Source organism: Hypomesus nipponensis, chromosome 24 (assembly GCF_054491055.1).
Source record: "Hypomesus nipponensis isolate SF chromosome 24, ASM5449105v1, whole genome shotgun sequence".
NCBI classification, from domain to species: domain Eukaryota; kingdom Metazoa; phylum Chordata; class Actinopteri; order Osmeriformes; family Osmeridae; genus Hypomesus; species Hypomesus nipponensis.
Window position 1 is genome coordinate 5,350,329 of NC_140384.1, and position 19,754 is coordinate 5,370,082.

The 19,754-nt window shown below is 41.8% G+C and overlaps 1 protein-coding gene and 1 long non-coding RNA gene across 3 annotated transcripts; one reads left to right on the forward strand and one right to left on the reverse strand.

The window, feature by feature from the left end:
* Positions 1–2,292: 2,292 nt before the first annotated feature.
* Positions 2,293–11,754, reverse strand: nr2f1a (nuclear receptor subfamily 2, group F, member 1a). Its single transcript, XM_084690405.1, has 4 exons — positions 11,680–11,754; positions 8,758–9,209; positions 6,883–7,410; positions 2,293–3,503 (listed from the first exon to the last, which is right to left on the reverse strand). The coding sequence occupies exons 2-4, from the start codon at positions 9,188–9,190 to the stop codon at positions 3,229–3,231; spliced, it is 1,236 nt and encodes a 411-aa protein (XP_084546531.1). The 5' UTR covers positions 9,191–9,209; positions 11,680–11,754; the 3' UTR covers positions 2,293–3,228.
* Positions 9,907–18,296, forward strand: LOC146232818 (uncharacterized). 2 transcript variants are annotated; one of them, XR_014742262.1, is made up of 4 exons: positions 9,907–10,263; positions 10,956–11,021; positions 11,519–11,729; positions 17,398–18,296. It is a non-coding gene; the product is annotated as an uncharacterized LOC146232818 (long non-coding RNA). The 2 variants fall into 2 exon arrangements; XR_014742261.1 differs by having other exon boundaries at positions 9,910–11,021.
* The last annotated feature ends 1,458 nt before the right edge of the window (positions 18,297–19,754 follow it).

The following is a 19,754-nucleotide window of genomic DNA, read 5'->3' on the forward strand; positions in this document are numbered from 1 at the left end:
TCAAGAATGTATTCAAAGATAGTTTACAACTTACAGGGCTATATAGGCCTATACGGATGATAGTGATATACCGGATACAAACACGTTACTACCAGATAGCTATAGTTCAATCACATGACAAATGGTCAACTTCATGTATTCTGGTAATGCCATAAAGTAACACGTGGACATGGTCAAACGCATGTGGGTGTATCGTAATTATTGATGTTTTGTTGTCAAATATGGCATCGTTAACACATTATGGCGATGTATAGACGCAGTCTGTGTTGTAACATTTTATAACAGTGCATGAACTGGATGAAAGAGTAGCTCCGGGGGGTATTTAGAATATATTATAAGGAGGTACCCAGTTTAAAGTGACTGACAGTTGCCTACATGGACATTTAGATTTCAACTGATGTAGTCATGTCACGAAGCCTATGCTTGCTGCCACACTATTTCAGTAGGCTATGTGAATTTTCGACATAAAATACAATGACACTCAGGTGTCATATTAGAAAAATCGCTGCAAGTAATATAACCAAATTCATTATTGTTGTTTTAGATGACATTACCTGCATATCGAGTAGCCGACAATACCATACCGATGGCTGGGCTTTTATTTCGTAAAGAGAATGGGTGCTACAGGCAGAGGCCATGTGCCAAACACCTTATGTGAAGTCAAACCTATAAGGCCGGAAAACGCAGCTCTGGGAATCATGTCTTACCCAAAACGGAATGAGAATAGGGGTAGCTCTAATGTTGAAACAGGTTTTATAGCTGATCAATTGTGAGGGTCTACACTTATGTGACTCATAGTACTTTGATACAGAGACGCGTTATAATCCTATGGTAGAAATAGCATGCGGGAGAAATTTAGGACAATGAGCTACATCACAAACGCAACAGTGCGTTGATCGTGCACTATGAATAAAACAGAGAACGCACAAACTAATAAAACCACACACCCCTCCCCCAATTCGAACACTGAGATATAAATACAATCTCGACATTGCAAAAGGTTACTCGGTTCAGCTTCTATCTTCCTCCTAGCCCTCGTGATTTGACAACAATCTGCAAGGGAATACACAGGATTCTATCACAGAGGGGAAACGCTAATGTCCTAATTGACACAAAGCTACAGAACACATGTTCATCCGCTCAACACATTTAAATTACATCTAAATAGGTTATGAGCCCATACAGTATGCTTGTGACAGTATGGAGTGTGTGGACTACAATCAGATGTCTATTGCTAGTCTATTTTGCAGAGTGGAAAGAGACAAAGGCCTCCAATGCATAGACAGGCTACCTGGGGGCTAAAATAATTATATTCAGCCCTATCTAGCATGTTGAGGACTTTATCGATGCACTCATTATATTCTCAATGCATCAAGAAAACCAAGGCTGCATCCACAAACACGCCGCCTTCCCTTCGCACGTTTCCTCCCTCATTTGTCTCTGCACCAGCTCTATACGTCTCTCTTTCTGTCTCTCTCTCTCCCACTCTCTCTCTCTGTCTCTCTCTCTTTCTCTTTCTCGTTCTCTGTCTTTATTCTCACACAATGCATCACATTCGGTGTTCCTATCGACTGGCTTACACGCTGTAAAATACATTTTCCAGATTGATCACGCATATCACAGCAGCTTTGCAGCGGGCGTAACCCTTTGCCAAGGGACGCCTACGTCAATATTGAAGCATACACTACTATCAAGGTAGATTTTAAAGGGGAGAGTGCATTTTGGTGTCTGTGGTTAGGAAAAAGAAAGAGATAGAGGCAGGTAAGGAGATAGAGTGGAGAATCACCTTGATTGAGCCACAGGAGGTAAGCTAGTGAAGCCTCAGTGGTGCACATGCTTTCATTGCTGTCTGGGAAAATATTAAACATTAATGCGCTAACAGGCAGCGAACAGCGTCACTGCCTTCTTATTCTCCACAGTGCCTGTGCCTCTTTGTGGTCTCATATATCCAGTTCTATCCGAGTGTGTGCAACAGTACAGGTATATCCAAGACATTCACTCATAACCCTTTCTAAGCCAAACCCGTTTCCAATGTTAACAACGCAACATCGTTTTCCAAAGCTCGGCTTCGGTTGAGAAATTGGAGGCAAAAAGGCCTACGTATGTATTTTCAGTATTATGACATGCAAACAAAACAGAAAAACGCACGTGAAAGATAAATATACTTGCGCATATTCAGTAGCCTATGAAGACAAAGGAAGAACATAAAGCCTTATTTGGTTTGGCATAACACTATAGTGCACACAATATAGGCCCGAACTGCATGTCTGATGAAAATGCTTGAGAGTGAGACATTGTTGCCTATTTCTTTTTTAATAGTACAGTCACCATCACACAACTTCATCAACCGACCCTTCTGCAAAAGCTGCATCATGGAGTAAGCAAATTGAAGGCAACAACCAATAAAATTCAAGAAACAATGAAAATTTCAAGACGAAACAAACAAAATGTATTTGAAATGATATATTAAAAGTGCTTTTGATTTTCATGTCTCTCCTCTTTGACTGATGATCGACTCCACACACACTCATGACCAGGGAAAAGGCGCCACTGACGTCCTCTCCTTAAAATGTCCACGAAGTCAGTTTTGCTGCACTTGCAGGTCCATAGAATCAGTTGGTAAAAGTTCAACCATCAGTGGTGATATTGTCATAGCGATTAGACGGTTTCTTATTTGTCTAAATTTCTTTATTTTTCTGTTTTAAATTCTCACTTCAATTTTAATTCTTGGAGAACATAGCTTCGACAACATATATCGCACTCATTATAAGAAGCAAAAGGTTATATCAAAAATCATTAGTATAGAATCACAGAAAAACTGGTTTAGAACCAGAAAAAATACAAAACAGAGAGGTACATAGACACAGGACATTTCTTATAATTGCTTGGAAACATTATTTTCCCGCTAAGTCTTGATTCTTTTTTTTCTTACTGCGCATATGATGTTTATCGTTTTATTTGTATTTTTCTTACAAAAAAGGAAAATAAAGACTAGTATTTTACAAAATGAAGAGTATTGTTCTTGAAGATGAGAGTGGATTTACACAGGTGTAAAGTCCAGTTCCATATTTTCTGTACATAACGTATTCCATCTCAGTCCCAGAAGACAAAGAAAAAACAAACATGTTATGTCTTCCAAGTTGCTCAAAAAAAAGGTCCTATATATAGTCTTCTTGTAGGGGATGCTGAATTTTGGTCCTTGTTCTCTCTTTCAACCTCTCATTCGGATCATTGGATGGACATGTAAGGCCAGTTGAAGCTGCTCCCGGATAATAGCATATCCCTGATGAGGGTTTCAATAGGAGTTTTACCTACCAAGCGGACGAAGAACAGCTGCTCGATTACAGATGAAGAGACGGTGCGGAGAGAGGGCAGCCGCAGCAAGAGCTTGCCAAAGCGGCTCGGCTGGTTGGGATACTGGCTCCTTACGTATTCCTCCAGGGCACACTGAGACTTCTCCTGCAGGCTTTCGATGTGAGCTGCGTCTGACAGGCCACAAGCGTCTGTACATCCAAAAGAAAACACAAAAGCACCCGGTTATCATTCAACATCAGCGTTACGTGTTATTGACAAAGTGAAATGAACAAACACACTGCCAAAACCATGCTACATCACATTGAGTGAGAGGAACTGTCATATAGGGTAGACAACGGCGATCTACTGAAGTGGAGAACGCTCCACACAGTGGTAGGCTAGATGCCTCTTTGCGTGTGCATAAACCAATCAAAACAAAGAATATGTAGCTAGTGGGAATAGAGATGATGTGTAGTCGTCATTTCACAGTTAGCCCTTACTGCCCTATCATTTTATAGAGGTCCACAATTGCTGTGACGGCTAAGGTTCGGGAACCGCATGTGTCGAACTGGGCTTCAATTTTGATGTAGTCTAGTGAGTTAAGATACATGAAGTCTTGCGCAACTAACATACGGAACCGTAATTCTAAAAACAGTGGATAGAAAAATAACCCAGGTTCGAGACGAGTATGCTGATTGAGAGGGGATACTGCGGGACAGGGGGAGAGGTAGGCCTTGACCCTTTATTTTCCTGCTCTGGGGACTCAAGTCTATAGAAACATAAACGACACTGATGAATCTGAAATTGCAGTTGCTGTAATGTGACCTAATTACTGTCTATAAGATGCTAAGTCATTTCACCCCCTTTCTCCCTAGATTATGCTTGGCCTGCTTTGCAAATGTAGTTTAAGAAAGGGCGCTGGAAGCAATCACATTTATTAGCAGGGGTGAAGTCAATAGTCACGCAGAAAGAACGTTAAACGAGGGCTTGTACAAAAATAAGCCAGCAAAACAACACATGCGAATGTGTTCAGTTCGTTCACAGTCGGGGGTTATGTAGCCCATTACAGTCTGTGCTTGTATAACGATAAGAAACATACATGTGATGTCCTATGACACGTTCAGGCACAATAACAACCAATAGGTTTAATAAGAAGTCCACAGTGTAGGTCTTGCTGCTCAATCTGCCTTACACCTTTAAGTAGGAGGACAAGATGCATGGCATGTGGACCGTTATTTAGGCCTGAAGATTTTGTGCTAAGCCATTGCCCTGTAGCTAGTGCACCAAATAGAAAGCATCGACACTCTGGTACTAACACATTAAAGACTAGACAATGCCATCGGAGATGCTTTTAAGTCTCATCTTGATTTCTCAGGGCTATAATTCACTATGGCCAGACACAATAACCTTGTGAACCCGCGGACTGCGCGGGGGCAAAGCTGGGACTCGGCTTGATTTACTGTGACCTACGACGAGCCGGCCACAGCCCTATGTATGCAAATCCACTTGGATTAACTTTGAGAGTCTCTTTCAATAAAATAAATAATTAATCGAAGTGATATGAATAATATTTTCAATCCGTTTGCAAATAATAATCAAACTACTACAACACAATACTTAAGTTCAAAGCCTTGCCGAGACTGGACTGAGCTGCACTGAGTCAATAGAAAGCTAGTGAAAGGCACCCCATAGTTCACCAAACAGGCCTACCCCTCCGCCACCCCACTATTTAACAAGACCTGAACATAACGGGCACATATTTTTCGAGATTTACAAAGGGGGATTGGACCAAACATTTAAACATTTCGGTAATAACGGAAATAGGCCACACAATTATCGTGAGACACGAGTAGGCTTATACATGTGATATTCTGACCCTAAACTAGGCTAAAGAATTTTAGAATGTTTAGAAAAGGCAGTTTAGGAATAGCCTATAGGCATACAGCCTGCACAATGATAGTAGTACTTAGTTTTCAACTAATAGGTCTACTATAGTTAGGTATCAGGAAAATGTTCCCAAGCACCCAGTCAAACTGTCATGATATTTATTAAATCACTTCAATTAGTTCCGTGCTTATAGGTGAAAAGTGTTGAGAGAATTGTCGGAATTTCGAAATGCCCCCACTTGTCATCGTGTGGACTATTAAAACAACGAGGCAAGCTAATGAGTGAAAATGGAAAAGATGGGTTAACGTGTAGCCTATGGTATAGTCTTCCAAAAGACCCTCCGCAAAGATACACCTTGGTGGATGTGTATACCTTAAGTTACCTTAAAAAAATATATCAGAAAAACGTGCTGTAATTATTAGGCTTCAAATGGTATTCAAAATCCCCTTGCAGATGGAAAGAAGCAACGTCATCCTCCTGCACATCATTGGGGAAGCAGACAGGGGAAGCAAAATAGAGGACTGGGGAGGTTTAATGGCACTGAATAAAACACTTCCCCTGAATCCCCTTTTGGCCACCAATCAAAACAAGTTAAGTAAGTACTCAACCTTATTATGTATACAGTCCATATACAATGTTTCAGATTGTAAATACACTCATACAGTATAACAGCTTGTCATATATTGCAACATACTCGTTTTGGAAGGTATCAAGAGTTGAAACGTCTTTAGTTGTTTTTCTCAAAAAAGTAATTCACCCAATACTATAAAATCCAACGTTTTTTTGTGAAATAGTGCATAATTGTATTTTTTTCTTCAAATAAATATAATGTAATTTGTTGTATTTTAATTTAAGGGCACAATGTTTTTGGTGGAAATACATATTTATTAATGTATCTGTTATGCCCACCATCCGCCACTCCTAACTCCTCGAGCATGAACAAGTTTCCAAAATACATTTTATTTTACGCATGACACGCATCTTGATAGTTTCTCTCTCAGACATAAATATAATTTTCATGTCCCACAGTTTTTGTTGTTAATTAATGTTAAATATTTTATAATGCATTAATTGTGATATAAAATAGCCTACAGACTATAAATACTATCCAATCAATCTCAGTCATAGCGCATTTCTGACGAATACGTTCTGCACCAGTGATACAGTGACGTATTACATCAGTGTTTCTTTGATCAGGCTGCTAAGGATTATTTCCTGTCCTCTCATGACACGTGTTTGTGCTCGCAAAACAAACCTAAAACATGCTCCACAACTCATAACCTAGACAAATAGTGTCCTGTCTCCAAAATCACCCATTTAAGCGTGAAAATAATTGTAGTCACATTGCGAATTCTTAAATGTCGGTCTTTATATCTATAACATTCCAGATACCTTTCATAAAAGTAAACCAATAAGACGATACATACATTTCGAAAAGTACCTTGCACTACAACTAACTTTGCGTTGAAAACTTTAGGCGCTTTCTCTCAGTTGGTATTGTTAGTTGTCAGTTGACTACAACTGGCATGAATGTGTAGTGGAGTGTTTATAGTATTGATAGCGCGGCAGAAAATAAGAAGCTCACATCAGCCATATTGTCAAGATTAATATGGTTTATGCCAATGTTGTTCTGTTTATGGCTGTGCCTACTGATGCACTATGTATGTAGGCCTCACTTTATTGTGCACGGAGAACACCCACCTGATGTGAAGAGTACTATTGCCTTGATGCAACTGTACTCTGCCGAGTCTACGTGGAGGGCCTTGAGCTTCTCAACTTGCTCCTGGAAGATTCGAATGTGATCCATGAAAGCCACGACGCGGTCCGCAGACATTGGAGAAGCGTGGAGGCCTGCCGCAGCGAGCAGAGGGGCCACATGCAAAGGCATGGAGCACTGAGCCGCATTTAGCACAAACAATTCGCTCCACGTCAGCCTGAGAAGGGACACCTGGTCGGTGATCTGCAGATCGGGAAAGAAAGGGATGTTCCTCGCCCATTCCACAGCGCTGAAGAGCAAACGAGCAGCCAGCTCGCAGATGTTCTCTATGCCCATGATATTGTTGGGCTGCATGCACTGGCTCCCATATCGGGACGTCGGGTAAGGCTCGGCCCGGAGCAATAAGGAGATGTATCCGGAGAGATAGCAATGGCCGTTCAGAGGGTCCCCGTTCGTCAGCGCGTACTGGCCTGGGTTCGGTTGTGTTGGAGGCATTCGTCCTCGCTGAACCGCTGACAAAAAGAAAGAGAAGGAGAGGAAATGTGCATCCAGAACTGATAAACATTGTTTGTGTACAACCAGTACTGAGCAGCATAAGGCAATTGGGCTCGTGTGTTGTACTATCGGAAGCTATTTAATGAAGTAGAGAAATCAGTTCATTCTCCTCTATAAACGATCAACGCATATTACACATAATTTAAATGTAATCACAACATTTCAAATTCTCAACTATCTGATTAATATAATATAAACATTTCATACAATATGCACACACATGTACTAAAATATAGGCTACATGTACTGAATACGCTCCCTATGTCACAAACATATAGCCTACATACAAGCACGCACAATTCCACATTTCTATAACATATGGAGCGTCATGATTTACTAGATTACAAGCATTCGAAGGCCACATCTGATTGTCCAGATTGTGCCATATGACAACTAGTTATCCATATGTTTCATTATAACAACATTATTCTGTTACAGTAAAGAATTAGATATGAAACACTACAATTTACAGACAATTTTCTATTTTTAGCTATTTTGAGATGGTTTGTTACAGCCATCCAAAGCTATATTCAGTAACTAAATATATTAACATTGTAGTTGTCTTTGTTTTGGGGGTCATATCATGTGGTATGTGATGTGCATACGGGTTGAATTAAAATGTAGGTATTTATATTATTTGTCCTTAAAATAGGCAAGTATGAAAAAGTTACGGCCTTCAATCCAATGTACAAAACAACGAGCTATGCAAAACTTCCTTAGCCAAATTCAAGCACCCATATGCTGACTAGTCAGCAAATGGGGCACGGGGGCGATGTAGTCTGTTCGTTTTAATCTTCAGACAAACTATACATTTACACAGCACTCAATACGTACATCACTACATGTTCACTCACACACGGAGTGTCTTTATCTCTTTCTCGCTCTCTTTCTCACACACACATCCATCCATCCAAACACACACACACACACACACTCTCGCTCTCTCTCTCTCTCTCTCTCTCACACACACACACACACACCACACATCCTACTGTTAAAATAAACGATCAAAAATGTTAAAATTGTGCGTAGACCTTATAAATATTACGGACGGCAACACAAAATATCGGCAGGATAATAGCCGCTTTGTTTAAACCTAAAGCCTTCCCTTGCTAGGTGCAATGCCTTCTGCCCTCATTCACACAGAGCCCATGCTACAGTAAGCAACCCATTCCTTTCTATGCACTGATGTAGCCTACTCTAGCTTACAGCCTTACACTATACTCAGCCTATGTGTGTGACCTTATTGCGGCAGCGCCTGTGTAACTACGGTGCGTAATGTGTCATACAAAAATTATATTCACCTTCCCGCCGCATTCCCACTTTTAAACATTTCTTCAGCCGACAGTATTGGCACTGATTTCGGTGGTGTTGGTCAATTGGACAGTTCCTATTGGCACGACATGTATACGTTAAGTTCCTCCGGACACTCCTCTTGAAGAAACTTTTGCATCCCTCGCAGGTGAACTGACCGTAGTGCTTGCCGCTCGATTTGTCGCCGCAAACAACACATTCTATATGCTGTTGACTCTGTCCAGAATTCTGACTCCCCTTCTCGCCAGCAGTCCCTGGTGTTGACGGAGGTCCTGGCTGACTGGGGGTCTGCGGAGTGTGCGGTGCTGCCGACGCCGCCTGCTGTTGCTCCCTCGCCGGCTGAGCTGCTGGATTGGGGCCGCTTGGAGGTCCTCCGGCCACGTCTTCCTGCGGATCTCGCCAGACGCTAACTACCATTGCCATATCTCGGGCCCGGAAAGTGCTATAAAGCGAAATGATCGCTGATATTTATAATGCGTTCAGAGGAAAAAAATATTTCAAACAAGGCAGTGCAAAGTCAAATCGCAGCAAGCTATCGCATAGGGTGAAAAGGGAATAGAACACGATCAATACATTCAAAATAGCGGAGGTGATAGAATAGACACCCGATCAGGATATGCAAGTATCGGGAGGCCAGTTCCAAGGTATATTGCAGTCAGCCATTCAGGAACCCCAATCTTGAAGAAAAACCGAAGCAGACGTAACAAATTGCTGTTTGGTATAAAATAGCCACAAAGGAGACTGGAGCGATTCACATGGACGTGGAAATGAACAGAATCTCTTCAAATAGACACGCGATCCAAAGTGCAGCGAGAAATAAATTCCTCTCTCTTTGCTTCCTTGCTCCTTACTCCCGTCTTCGCTGTAGGAGGGGAGGAAAAAACTGAAGAGCAGAATTTTACATCTATATTCTTAAATAAACCTCATCGCGCCCAGCAAAGAACCGCGTCGCCGAAGTGCCCATGTAGTTTCACCTCTCCAGCAGGAATGGAGCGAACCAGTAGAGATAAAAAGAAAAAAACGACAACTAATAGAATATGCAAGAAGGAGAGACCCAAAAATGAATGCGTTTAAACGAGAGGACCAGCGGAGCAATGTTTCCGAAACGGGGATCTGCGCGAATGTCTGTATATAGTGAACTTTGACACTACTATTGAAACTGACACGTTTCTATGGAGATCGCTGCGCCTTATATGGTGCTCATGTCAAGGAGCCAAGAGAGGGGCTGCTGGCAACTGATAATCAAAGGCGACTGACTGGCCAGAGCCCTGCAATGAGGGGGGGAGAGAGAAAATGGGAGGCTAAGGTTAGCCAAGCCTCTTTCTCTCCATTGGTTAGAGTCCTCGTTCCTTGCTACCTACGACTGGGGGCTCTGACAAGCACAATTTACATTGAGCTCGCCCCGCAATGCTATTTACTTTGAAACCTGATTAGTATGGGCCGTCTATTGTCACAAAAAGAGGAAGAAACCCTGGATAGAATAGCCGAAAAGAGGGGTAAATGCAGCGACAAGGCTTTGCGCACGTGAAATAAACAAACGTGCGGAGCAAAAGGGACTTGCTAGGCTATAATTCCCCAAAGTTTGAAATGGTTCTTGTTGGGCTGCTGTCTTAATTGCGAAAAAGGATATATCACAATTATCGTGTATTGTCTTTGATCAGACATAGCCTACATATGATTTTGTACATATTCTACGTGTATGTTGTACATTTTCGTTGATAGAAAATTTATTTAGTCGCAGTTACTGTGATAAATTACGAACATTGCGTGGAAAAATGATGCACGATAGACTGAACGGGTTGGAATAGGCAGCGGTATTTGGCGATGTGATTCCATTGGCAGCAAATCTCAAAATTATATCGAACAATAACAACTAATACATAATTATTTAGGTCTCACAGTCTCCCAGGTCACTAAATGGATGTCATATTATGTCTTAATAATGACAATGATTCAAAATCATGTGAAGTTGTCGAAAATTGAACGGGGATTCCGTCTTTTTGTATGTGGATACTGAAGCCTGCACCTCTCAAACTCAAAAATGTCTGGATCGCGCTGCCATCTAGCGTACAGTACACAATTACAGCCACATATTAATGCACAGTCACATAGATCACGCCTGTCTTTCGTAAACCATATAAAGTTGATCAATAAGAAATAAACTACGAGTTATGTTTTCCCCCCACAGAACCCCCTGATGAAGACTTGAAAAGCAACAACTTTGCCTCCACTGAAATGGGGAAAATACTTCAAGGTAAATAACTTTAACATGGGTTGTAGACCTAAATGCGGCCATTAACATTATACATCAACAATGATTGTAGTTGGCTAAAATGGGAACATAAACAGACTGCTTATCCAACAAATCTAGACAAAGTAGCCTCGGTGCATGCAATTTTGAAACTGTTTAAACTCTAAGAAGACTTGCCTATGTGTAGACAGGCAATAACATACACGCCCAGTATGTTATAAGGTAAATTAATAGTTGAAAGCCTACTTATTAAGTAGTCTAATGTCTTAAACTATTATCCGTTATAATGAACCGTAAATATGCAAGTGCCCCCCTTGGAAACTGCTTGGTAGGGATGGCTGTTTTTAAGTATTCAACTACAGAGCTCTCTCCCGTCCATGTCTCGGACACTGCACAGCAACTCCCGCTCATGTCTCTAGCTCTTTGAAAAGGTGAAACGAATAAGATTAAATCGGACAAAGGAATTTCTGTAAGTGTATCATTAAGATTTAACTCCACAGATTGCAAAAAAAGCACGGAGGAGAGAGAGACGGTGAGGGAGAGAATGGACGGACAGCGAATGAGAGCAGAGAAGGCAATAGCACCAAAACGGCAAGAGAAAGAAGAAAGTGGACAGCAGTAGCCTACATTTAAAAGATGAAGCAACGGCGGCGGCTATTACCAGTGACCGGATAGCTCTCTCCATGAATATGGCTAGAACCAGTAAGGCAAGTACATTTAATTCCTCTCTCATATAGACAAATGACGCTAAATTGTTAGGGCATAGTCTACTAATGCCTTACCTTAGCACAGGAAAATACAAACCAAACCATATGCAGGCGACTGTTATCTGTTTAAATGTTAGGGCGTAACTTTTAAACAAGGAAATTAGGTATCTTTTCCACCTCATTGTACCTGATTTTGGAAACTATGTTACCATTTCGAGACTGTAGACACCAATTCACACTGGCATCAATTATGTTGTTTCGGCAGTGGAAGCCTTTCCACGTCGTAAGCATGTCACCTGTGCAAGGCTATTTGTTGTTGGAACACATAATGTTAAGATCGATTGCAGCCTGTTCGTCTCAGCGATAGTGTCAGCGGATTAAAGGCACAGTTATAGGGCCAAGCTGGTCAAGGAATCTATACTTTCCGACATGAGAACAGCCCTGAACAGATTTGAGCAAGATGAAATATTAAGACATGATTAATACTTAGCCTATGGTCCCAGCCTATAGTCTTAGCCTATAGCTACGCGTGAATAGTTAGATACATTGACACACAGTTTGGAAGACGCTGTGCATTTATAATTAAATACCATAACAACAATATATATTAATAGCCTACATACATTTCAATGTTACAACAAATATCATATTGTTAGTGAGATCGAGTAAATGCAATTTGATTAATATTAGGTCAGTAGGCTACTTAATGAAATTACTAGATGCAGACAAGATTGTAAAACTAAGGTCATGTCTAGGTTTAGTTTTATGGAATAGCATTAAGGCAATTACAATTAAATTATATATATATATATATATATATATATATATATATATATATATATATATATATATATATATAAGGTTAAAGATTTTGGAATGATATCATCCAAATGTGTCTTGTTATTCTTTGAAAACAATTTCTGCTCTATGTATTGTTATAGGCTACGTTATCATCTGTTTATCTGTCATAGTAGCTAACAACATAAGGAAATATTAATTCTGAAGTTTCAAAGCATATGTAACTATACCATCACTATCAGATAAAGTCAACCTGTGGGCTAACCCAGATTAAGGCAATGGACACACGGTATAAGACCAGTGCTTAAAAACGTGTTAATACTCAATCATACATTTTACATACCATCCTCTCTTACTGTTGTATTCAAGTTTGGTGTAGACTAAATGAAAGTGAAAAGATTAAGAGAGCCTTGAATTAGGTAGAAAACGTTTCTTTAAACTATCTTAATACAACCCATTTTTAGATTAACTATGGTTCTACAATTGTCATTGGTTGATGTAACCTATTAGAATACCCCTCAATGTCTCATGTGACAAATTGTCTTTTAATATTGAAAAATATAGTTTATTCTTTACTGTACCATAGGTCTCTGTTGAAACACTGACTGTAAAAACAATTATTATATTTCTCCTCGACACTTCCGACCTGTAGTGCTGATCATCGTCTCCGAAGACATGCCAACGTCTGTCAGCATGAGAACCACATTTTCTAAGACAATGGCAAATTAAAATTCACTTTCAAAGCTGAAAATAAAAATTGCAGAAGGACATATTGTGCGCGACATTGTACTTTAAGTTTGAGTTGTGAGGCCTGAATTTACCAATGTAATGGAATACATTACACCGATGTCAAGCTGTAGAACTACAATTTATAGATATTTTCAGATGCTAATTAAAACAGAGTGCATAGATTACTACGTTCTAAAAAGATCAGAGCTCCATAGCTGAGATGAAGTTTTGTGCCTCAAATAAAATTGCCCAGTATAGCTTGTTCACTGAGCAAACCGTTCAAAACTTATGAGGTATTGAAACTCAAATAGCCTCCAAGTCTTCTTAAAAGCATATTTTAGGGATGCTGGCACATACAGCGTCTCAATAAATCCCTCTAAAATAAAAGCAAAATCATTGGTACTGCTCCCATTTATGTGGATGACCCTGGTTCAAGCCCTACAACCCAAAAACATGCGTTTGTGTTGGGACTATGATGCGTGTGTCCGCAAGGGGCTTAGAGGGATGTTGCCATGTCGAAGCAGTACACTGAAACCGACCATTATACTGAACCCAAGTCCCTTCATCTCTATTGATAATGTATTTAAAACAGTGACGTGTAGACTGGCAATTTATTCGTTCAACACCGCTGTTAATTAAGCTAATTTCAGTGTAATGTTGTCCAATGTAAGCCTTCGGTGTACCTAAACTCAAAACTAAGCAAATGCGTTACAAAAAGTACATATCCATTTAAATGTCATATAGAAAATAATAATAATAACCCCAATGTTTAACCCCAAGCTGTGCGTTTTAGGCCACTCATATACGTGTGAGTTTGAGGTTTTGTAGCGAGCCCCTCCGCTTTGAGTAGTCGAAAGTTGAAAGGGAAGAGGAGGGGGCTTTTGTCCAATCTGATCCCTAACTATTCGGGGCCTCAGATTGGTGTGAAAGGGACTAGAAGGTCACTTGAAATCGCCTTTTATCCGCTGCCATTTTCTCTATGGATCAGCAACTTTCAATAGACATAATCTAATCGCTCTTAATGGAATGGCTATTGCTGAGAAATAGGGAAAATATATCAGCGATTTGCTGATAGATTATATAGATCATTTGCTGTAACTGAAATAGACAACAGCGTTTCAGGTTCCATACCATAAGCAACCAAACGAATAAACGAGAAAAACACATGTCCTTATAAAATCTAGATGAGTCTAGAACAGACTTGATGTCAAACAATACAGGCCTACAGTAATATAAGTTTGGGAATGCTATTTTTAGACCCACTACTGCATTTGAACGGAAGAGGCAGAAGACATAAATGACAGAAAATGCTACACTCATAAGACATTTTTCCTTGTAGGCAGTAGAATTATTCAAATGTACATACAACGCCTTGTTTTGATGCTTGTTTAAGGACGGTTTTGTTATTTAAGTTACGGACGTATTGAATGTAATAAATAAGCAATTGGGGACAAGGAGGCCGAAATTACGTTCACAATTAGTGGTTGGAGTTGGAGGGATTGTCAGTTTACGCTATGCGTAATGACTTTATTGCTCACAAAACCATCATCTCTTTAGAACATATGTGCTAATTACTTTGGATGGTCTCAGCAGAGAACGAGATCATAAATCCATTAGCACTCCAACTCTTGTGGTTGTAAAGTGTAAACACTATAATCTTGTAGTTCACCAAAAAACAAATTGCAAGCACCAGATACATCAAAGCACAACATTTTCAGGGTTGTTAACACGTAAGACTGGGAAACTGGCAATACTTTGACTTATTTTCTCTACAAAGTTGAACTATTGCAGCACAAGCAATTGCGACTGCTCGTGTAACTTGCAAAACACAACTATAGGCTACTGTAGGCTATACACGTTGTTGCAAATAGAGCACCTTTACAAAATAGACTACTCGTGGTCGTTAAATCTACATATTGATAAGACAAACGTAAACATATTAGTAGGTTTATCATACACCATAGTGGTGGTTCAGCCAGACACAATTCTAATTAAAAAATTGGAAAATAACTTTTCGAATAACTTTGCAAAAAGTAGATTATGATTAGCCAACGCATAGGTTGCACATGTATAGTATCCATTAACCTAAAAACACGTGTATTTATATCTCACGTTGCTCATAAAAGTTTCAAGGAATTAAGGGCACGCGGGTACTAGAGAAACTGAAACACGTTGTTCAATTCTCTCAATATAAATCATAATGCTTTTACTTAAATGAGGAGCAAGTCGTACACAGGTTGCAGGGGTGCAAAAGGCATCTCACCCTCAAAGTAATTTATTTCGGGGAAACCAGGGGGCAAAGGTGGAATTCTTGAGAAATTCAACAAAGATAGAAGAGCCTTAAGAATTCTGCACGGGGATTACTTTTCATCCTATCCTCCTATTATGTAGAAAATGTAGATGGTCAAATGACAGAACTTAGAACAAGTGTATCTTCTAAACATGTTCTACTTGAGAAACGCTAACAGTTTCAATGAATATTAAAACAATCTCGAAGAGGAGAGAGAGAGAAGCAAAGAGGTTGTATAAGAGGAGGAGACTCGCAGCTGGAGAGAGAGCTTCTCCATGTGTCCCTCTGTGTAAACCCGGGAGGGGAGGGGAGCGGGGGGGGGGGGGGGGGGGCGCACAAAAACGAGAGGAGTCTCGTTTCTAGTATAAACTTGCCCCATCAGTGCGCATCTTTTGTAGTTAAATGAGTGGCATCACCTCAAGTCCATAATGGTTTTCTTAAACCAACACACAGCGGGCGCTTAATTAGAATTGTGTCTGGCTGAACCACCACCATGCTGTAACGGGGATTGACTGAGCATGTCCAGACAGGGTAACGATGTGTACATTACTAGAGCGAAAATCAAACGTTACACTCTGCAAACTCTTCTATTACGGCCAGTTGTTGTGGCGCACAAACACTTGTATTCTACGTTTAAGTGAAATTATATTTTTCTTTGCATCGTTCAACTAAAAAAGTTTTGTTTTGTTTGAATAGTACGTCATCAGAGCATGTAGAGGAACCGTCTTACAACATTTACACCGACCATGTACTTACAAGTGAGCCTAACATATTTGAAAACAGGGGCACACGTCTAAAACCACGGTAGGGCCCATATATACAGCTAAGACTTTGAAAGGCCAACATAATAATAATCAAGCTAATAATAAAAACGCAGACAATACTATTCCACACAACCAAAGACATGATAATGAAACAACTGGTAACATGAATAATATTCATACAGGCCTAACAAACACTATTAATGTATGTGCTTATATTATGCAATATATATCTGCACGTTAAATATCTCTAAGAGTGTGTGTGCCTGTGTCCATGGACATGCCTGTGTCAAAAGTAACACAAAATAAAGTAGTTAAGAGGCCTGCTCTGTCTACAGACCTGACAGATTGTGACCTTATCAGTTTGAAACACCTAAGATAAATTATTCATACTATTCTTTGATGTCCTTGCCCAAAGAAGGACCAACGAGTCAAAATAAGGTGTCATTTCAAATTCATGAAAATCAGATACAGTTCACTGCAATAGCTATCACTTATTTCTTTGTCAGTGTACGCGAGAGTAAGGTTGTGTGTGTGTGTGTGTGTGTGTGTTTTACGGTAGGGTCTGAGGGTTTGTGTGCGTGGGATAGATTATGAGAAAGACTGACAGAGAAATAGAATGTGTGCGTGTGTGTGTGTGTGTGAGATAGTGTGTTTCATGAAATAATGACCTAATTGTGTTTCCTAATAGGGGTTGCAGAGCCCTGCAACACGATCGTGTCAGGCATATTTGAATAATCCTGCTTTCAAAAGAACACAGAAAAACCCGCACTTGTCTGTACACTTCCACCGTATTGGAATGACAGATTGAAACTAGATATGTAACATAAATCTCACACTCAGTAAGGTGCAACCTTATTTGTTTTCCTTCTGATTCAGGTAACCAATCAGTGAGTAATTCGACTCACGAGGGGGGGGGCGGAGGGGGGCAATAATAACATGGCATGCAAAGTGGCCCACCCACATTCCCCTCGTATCTCCTTTGCCTTGTTTTTAATGAATAACCCCACCTGTGCGATTGTTCGAAGAGCTGTTATCGAGCTCGCCGTCTGTCTTATGTGCTTTTTCTGTGTCGTTTTTTCCCTCACAGGAAGAGAAGAAGACCATGCCAAGTCTCCCGGGCACAGGATCCGCTTCGCTGGAAACCAGAGCGGATCACCGTGTCACAGCGGCAGGATCCGCACAGCGCTGTGATGTCACTCACTTGATTGTTGCTGACGGCTAATGTCGAATCGTCCAAGCGGCCCGATATTGTGTCCTACCGTGCTGGGATGGGGTGCGGTTATCCTCCACTAAAAACAGAACAAAATGTTTTATTTTTGTTCATGTGGGCTCCTATGTGATGTTTGATTGGGTGGGTGTTGGTGGAAAGGTACTGTTGGGTGCTGCTGATCCCTGTGCTAGCTGCTGTGTGTCTGTCGTGTGATGGCCTCGTCACTCTACCTCAGGCCACCCAAATGGGCATTGCAGCTTGAGGTCAAGCCTTGACAAATGAGATGGTCGATTTCAAGGGGTTAACTGAAAACATTCCGCAACTCGTTTCTCCCTTCTCCGAAGCCTGTTCTTCCCCCTCATCCCCGCCCTCCTCCTCTCAATGTCACTCTCTTGAAAAAGGTCTTCAGAATGTACTCATCACACATAAACATGTCTTATCTTCTGAGGGAGGCTGCAGGAATCCCACAGAATGTGACCTACAGAGGTGGACTTGAAGCTATCACTTTGACGCGCCGTTAAGGACCTCCTTTCTCTACGGAGCGCTTAGGTATTTGAGAGAGAAAAAAAAAAAGAAAGGAAAATTGAGAAAATCTTGGACTGCACTTTCAGGGTGTGCGCGTGGGAGGCTTCAGATCATGACAGCGAGGGTTTGAGATGAGACGTGTTATAGTCCTGTGTTTTACCACAGCGGAGCATTTCCGGCAACATTTCTCACGGTACCTCCCCTTCTGCTATCCTGTCTGCTGAAACACCCTTCCCACTACCCCCACCCCCTCCTCTCCCCTCTCCCCCCGCCCCCCCCCTCCCACCCCACACAGTTTTTCCTCCGACTCTCCATCCTCCCAATCTCTCCCCCTCCCTTCCCTTCTCTCTGGTTTTCTCCAGTGCTGCTCAGACAGAATACCAGCACCTGTGTCAGTGGGGGGTGAAAAAGGGGCCATTGGTATTCCTCTCTGAGGGGCTGGTTAAGGTAAGTGGCGCCCCCCATTACGATGACGCGGCAAGTAATGGGGCCTGCTCGCCCCGTGATTCTGTATTTGTTATTCATTCTTTCCCTCCGACTAATCCCCCTTTACACACACACACACACACACCCACACAAACACACGCACACACCAACCCCCTCTACCACCACAACCCCGAATCCCACCCTGTTACTACCCTTTTTAAAGAACAAATGCAGCCACCGTGGGTGAGTGTCAGCAGAACGGTGGCAGAAGCATGCCAGTACAGACTCAACTGGAGTGTAGCAAGGTGGCGGGCTCCACCAATCTCAGTGTCATTGTCATTTCCTTATTGTCAAACAATGCCGTATAATAAAGATCTGAATAAAATCATCTGGGTGTGTTGTGTGTGTGTCTGTGTGCTTACTTTGATGTCTTTTTATAAACCTAATGTGCTTCCTGTGTCGTGTGGTGTCCCACTGTTTATGTAGGACAGAGCTGATTTCTTCGCTGATCTCTTCCTAGCGACGGCCACGTGACTTGATCATGTGCATGGATTCTCAGGCCCTCTGATTGGCTGCGTCGAGTCGCAGCAGTATGGTTTGCGGGGCTGTTGAGCGGGAGAGGAGCTCTAACCTTTTGTGTACCGGTCGGCTGTGGTGCCTCAGCGTGGTTCAACCCTGCCAAGATGGTGGGCCGGACTGGTGTGGGGGTGTCGAGGGGGGGGGGGTGGGGGGGGTGGAGGTGGGAGGGGCTTAGGGCGGTGTCCGCAGTGCTGTGGGTGTCGACACCTGGCCCTTTCACCAGGCAGGGCCCTGGGAATCTGCAATGCAACAGAGACACGTCATCACTGGAACAATGCAACAGAACGCGTTGGAATAGGAACAATGCAACGCCACATGGTGAGGTTGTGCTAGATGGAACGGGAAGAGGGGGGGCTGCGTTTTCAATGGCCACCCCCACTGCGGCGCTCTCTCTCTTTCCCTCTTTCCCTCTCTCTCCCTCTCCCACCATCGCTCTCTCTCTCTCTTTTCCTTCTCTCCTCTCCTCCATTACCAAAGGGCAGTCTGTGTGTCCACTCTGTGAATAAATGAGCCAGATCGTCTGTCAGCCTTGCTATCAGGTAGGGCTCAAACAGCTGAGGGCTGTCAGGTGAGACGACCGTGTGTGTCCTCGCTGCGGCTGTGTACTCCCTCCTCCTTGTGTTGCCGTCCTCTCGTGTGTGTGTGTGTTTGTGTGTTAGAGCGCCGCCTTGTCTCTCCATAAACCGGCGCGGGCGTTAACGGGAGGGC